Below are 1,817 nucleotides of genomic sequence, written 5' to 3' on the forward strand. Positions count from 1 at the left end.
CAGTTGTCTTCTCACAATGGAGTAAAGGACAGCATTACTTTCCCACCAAAGACTGTGACAATACAAATGGAGTATTGCCCACCAGGGAAGAGCACACAAGCCCTGAGGTCCAGAGACTTTATTCGGGCTCTGTCACTAGACATGACTACACACATGGCTGACCTGTCCCCAGCTTCTCCAGAGGTAGAGCTGATACTGTGTGACTCAAAGCCCCACCATAAATCATATTGTTAGACTTTCTGGAGTAGCTTAAGACCTCCAAGTAAACAGAGACACTTTTATCAGACAGGACATTCTAAGGGCTTACAGATTACCTCCCAGGTGTGGAGGGCAAAGACCAAAACTCTCTGGGGTCAAGGTTAAATTCTTTGCTACATATCACAGTTTGGATGACTTATGTATACAAAAATACTGGGTCTGTATCTTTTTTTTCTGTGTTTCACCCAGTACATACCAATAGAAGAGTTTAATAGTCTACGTTATTGTTTGGTGAGACACATATCCACAGTCCACCATTTTTGCTGAAGTGTAAGAAAGCACTATAAGCTTCAAAATTAGTTAGTGGAAAGGAAGAAGACAATATTAGTTTCTATAGCATGCCATCTAATTATAATTACAATTTTGCTCAATGTTAATAAATTGCTTTTCTTTTCTTCTTTTTTCCCATTTGAATTCTAGGCACATTCAAAGCAATAATCCACCTCCACAGCCCCCGGTTCCACCATTAGGTTACGTGTCTGGAGCCTTGATTTCTGATTTGGAAACAGATGTTCCAGATGATGATGCTGATGATGAAGAGGAAGTTTTAGAAATCCCCAGGCCCCTGAGAGCACTAGACCAGACACCCGGATCCAGTATGGACAATCTAGACAGCTCTGTGACAGGTAATGGAACCTATTTAATAGGAATATCTGACCTACTTGTAACATTAAAATGCATCAAAAATCAAATACTTTCTTATGTAAGATTTGCTGCACTCCATCTATTTCTGTAACATTTAAAATATGTTAATATTAAACACAAAATTCAAAAAGGACTTGGAAATACTTTTGCTTTGCTGCAAAAATGATAAGAAAATTCATGAATTTTAAAAAGCTTTAAAGACATGAAAAAAAAAACTCAATTATATCCACAGCTTTCATGAAAAGTTCACTCTACTAGAGAACCCAGTCTATTACATAAAAAAACCTTGACTTTTAGAAATGATATATTTTGTATATCAGAAGCAACATACCAAGTGAATGCAATCTTAAAATGCTTCTTGATATTTCACTCTGTAAAATCATTCACTGATGAAAATAAGCAAGTCTTAAGAATAAGCCTCTCTTAGGTTGCACATGGTATTATTTTGAGAGCAGAGAAAATGTATAGCGAGATAAACCATACATTTATGCATTTCATATTGCTAACTCCAATAATTGCTGCTCTCCCAAGAAATATAGTTATTTTCACTGTTTACTTCTTGGGCTTCCTCTTGCCTTGTTTACTAGTGAAAGACTTCAATTTGTAATGCCCTATGATGAGCCCAGGACTGATCCATAACCTACTTCCAAGGATTTAAATTTAACGAATTTTGTTAGAAAATTTAAAATCCTGATGTGCATAGAAGGAATTTGGAGACAACTAGAAATTCAGTCTTTCTATTCAATTAGGTATCCATGCTTTGCCACACGAAAAATGCCTCTTACATAACAGTGAAGACATAGCTACTATAAATTTAAGTCTAATCTTTGTATTTCATTGGTTGTTCTCAGAAAACCACCCATATCTGTATTTACTTGATGACAATTTTTTATCCCTGGAGGTATTTTTATCAC

General features: G+C 36.0%; 1 protein-coding gene across 1 annotated transcript in view; it reads left to right on the forward strand.

Annotated features, from left to right (window-relative positions):
• Positions 1 to 678: 678 nt before the first annotated feature.
• LOC103583331 (roundabout homolog 2-like) overlaps positions 679 to 1,817 on the forward strand; it is a gene marked incomplete at its 5' end in the record, with an annotated part of 3,540 nt that continues 2,401 nt past the window's right edge. Inside the window, one exon of the mRNA XM_008564675.1 lies at positions 679 to 884. Within this exon, the coding sequence (XP_008562897.1) occupies positions 679 to 884 (206 nt within the window). The remainder of the gene's footprint in view (positions 885 to 1,817) is intronic.

This window comes from Galeopterus variegatus, unplaced genomic scaffold (genome assembly GCF_000696425.1).
Source record: "Galeopterus variegatus unplaced genomic scaffold, G_variegatus-3.0.2 Scaffold21747, whole genome shotgun sequence".
In the NCBI taxonomy this organism is placed as follows: domain Eukaryota; kingdom Metazoa; phylum Chordata; class Mammalia; order Dermoptera; family Cynocephalidae; genus Galeopterus; species Galeopterus variegatus.